The 3,117-nt window shown below is 44.0% G+C and overlaps 1 protein-coding gene across 1 annotated transcript in view; it reads left to right on the top strand.

Annotated features, from left to right (window-relative positions):
* Positions 1-6: 6 nt before the first annotated feature.
* The window catches only part of LOC106819461 (MFS-type transporter SLC18B1-like), a 6,582-nt gene continuing 3,471 nt past the window's right edge, over positions 7-3,117 (top strand). The window contains exons 1-4 of the mRNA XM_014824091.1: positions 7-11; positions 431-526; positions 736-810; positions 1,371-1,464. Of these exons, the coding sequence (XP_014679577.1) occupies positions 432-526; positions 736-810; positions 1,371-1,464 (264 nt within the window). The 5' untranslated portion in view covers positions 7-11; position 431. The remainder of the gene's footprint in view (positions 12-430; positions 527-735; positions 811-1,370; positions 1,465-3,117) is intronic.

Genomic DNA, 3,117 nt, shown 5'->3' with positions numbered 1-3,117 from the left:
GGCTTCAACGCGTGAGTTCTGCGTTTGCATGTATTATGCTGCGCTGTTGTCATGCTACTTTCTTTTTCACATTGTTATTTATATACCCGCCGTGTCTTTTCAATGTTGCAAGCCATGTATGTATATATATATATATATATATGCATGCATGCTATTTTGAGTTTCCCAAAAGTAACACCTTAAAAAGTAACCCTAACAAGTTTTATATAGTATGCGTCCATATGTTGCATGCAGTGTCTTCATGACACACAAGCAGTACGATACGTGTGTGCGTGTGTGTGTGTGTGCGTGCGTGCGTGCGTGCGTGCGTGCGTGTGTGCGTGTGCATGTGTGTGCGCGCGTGTGTGTGTGTGTCTGTACGCACGTCTGTGTGTTAGCTACTTGTAATATGTTGTTGCCATGGTAACGTCATGTGTTTGTTCGTCTGCAGGATGCTGTGGCTGGTCATCATCTGTCTGCTGCTGCAGGGCTTCGCTATTGGTGGACAGCTAGTACCAGGGATGCTGGACATGCTGAATTCTGCCAGGTATAACCCCACGCCCCATCCACACCTTATCTTCACCTGTCTAGAAAGGGGAGCGACGCTTATTTTCGGGGATATATATCAAGAGTACATAATAGGAGATTGCCTATTATGTACTCTTGATATATATGTATATATATATATATATATATATATATTATAATAAATGTATATATAGATATATGTGTGTATATATGACGTTGATCTTGTAGGTGGCATGGCTACCCGGACGATTTTGAGACGTACGGCCTCATTGCTGGACTCTTCCACTCATGCGTTGCTCTTGGGTGAGTACGTCCACGCGCGTGCACGCGTTTATATACAACCCGCGTATATATCTGTTCTCAGCAATCATTTACAATCTTTCTATGATATGACTCACATTTATATGTGTGTGTGTATCTACTCCAGCGAGGTATGACTGACATTCATGTGTGTACTAGCAAAGTATTCGTCTAATAGACTGTAATATGTCCGTAATGGATTGGATTTGCATGTGCATCACCGTGATATCAGGATCTAATAATGACAAATTTGTCATTATTAACGTCAAAATTACGTCAAAATAACGTCAAAATTATTATGACGATTTGTCATTATTAGCTCCTGGTGATATGTATGTACACGCATATATACACATGCACGTACGCACGCACGCCCGCACGCATGTACGCACGCACGCATACACGCACGCATGTACGCACGCACGCACGCATGTACACACGAACGTATGTACAACATCACGCACGCACACGCGTACACACGCACGCACGCACGCACGCACGCACGCACGCACGCACTCATGAGACATAGTAATGATGTCTCTCTCATGTGTGTTTGCTTGCAGTGCGTTCGCTGGGCCTTCTCTTGGAGGGTTCCTCTATGAGGCGGTTGGCTTTCCCTGGTCATCAACTATAATAGCCGCCTTCCAACTATTCACTGTAAGTACTTACTCGTTAAATTATCAGCTGCTGATGATGATGACGATGATGATGAAAGTAATGGTGACCATGGTGATGGTGATATTGATAATTGGTGATGATGCTGATAATTTTGTTGATGCCGCTTGTGCGGCTAGTGACGTTAATTTGATGATGATAATATTTATGCCGCTGGTGATGATGATGACGACGACGATGATGACGACGACGATGTGTGCGTGTGTGTACGTATGCGTGTGTGTGGGCGTGTGCGTGTGTGCGTGTGTGTGCGCATGCGTGCGTGCGTGCGTGTGTGTGCGCGTGTGCGTGTGTGTACACGTAGTGTCACGTATTTCTACCGGGGTTCAATAATATTTTATTAGTTTTTCTAAACACTATCTGTGTGTAACCTCAGCTTTGCATATATGACATGTAGTCATGCTATACCACTATTACGCAAGCATAATGTAAGCATAGGTGATGTGTGATTGTGAGTGATACTGCGTAGTTGTATATATTAATGATATTAAGTAATTATGATATTCTATGCGTGTACTTGCAGGGCCGCTGTAAGCTACTGATGTTGACAGCCACGACTGCTAACACAGTGGCGTTTGCCTTCTTGGGACCGGCGCCTATATTCGGCTTCGACGCGTGAGTTCTGCGTTTGCATGTATTATGCTGCGCTGTTGTCATGCTACTTTCTTTTTCACATTGTTATTTATATACCTGCCGTGTCTTTTCTATGTTGCAAGCCATGTATGTATATATTCATGCATGCTATTTTGAGTTTCCCAAAAGTAACACCTTAAAAAGTAACCCTAACAAGTTTTATATAGTATGCGTCCATATGTTGCATGCAGTGTCTTCATGACACACAAGCAGTACGATACGTGTGTGCGTGTGTGTGTGTGTGCGTGCGTGCGTGCGTGTGTGTGTGTGTGTGTGCGTGCGTGCGTGTGTGTGTGTGTGTATCCACACCCACACATGCACGCACGCACGTGAACTCTGATCAAGACCGGACGGTCGGAAATTTTTGTTTCACCCGCGCACGCTCACGCACACACATGTACATATACATGTTAACCTGCCTACACCATCCATGCGTCTGACGTCGGCTGCTGCTGCTGTGTTACAGGCTGGTGGATACACGCTCCCGTTCGTTGTCGTCGGCGTCTGTCTCCTCATAGCAACCGTTGTCAACTACGTGATGCTGCCCGCCGGAGTCGGTTAGTACGCAGGCTGACCAGTAGGTGGCGCCATTCAGCAGCTCTGTAGCCACTGACCTATATATAACCCTTATATATATGTGACCCGTGCTGGGATTTTTAGGCTCAGGGGTCAACTTCTGGATGTTGAGATTATTCCATAAACTGATTCCTTAGACTCTCAGCTTTCAAACGAGTCATAAAGTAACTCTCTACCCCAAATAGAACCGAAGATATGATTTCCTGAATTCGTGAACAGATAAAACTTTATTTACGAGAAAATTGAGTTTAAAATAAAGTTAAAAAAAACAAACCCGGAACGAAGTTCCCAAACCTCGCTGCACACTAAAAGCGGTACAGCAAAACCGACTGAGATGACACGTCAGTTTTTTACATCTAAAGATGATTCTGACCTGTCTGCTTTTTTGATAAATTATATTTGAGATATTAAATAACATATTTACGT

Source organism: Priapulus caudatus, unplaced genomic scaffold, assembly GCF_000485595.1.
Source record: "Priapulus caudatus unplaced genomic scaffold, Priapulus_caudatus-5.0.1 Scaffold3491, whole genome shotgun sequence".
NCBI lineage: Eukaryota > Metazoa > Priapulida > Priapulimorpha > Priapulimorphida > Priapulidae > Priapulus > Priapulus caudatus.
Note: the sequence above shows the minus strand (reverse complement) of the source record. Positions and strands in the feature narration are given on the sequence as shown.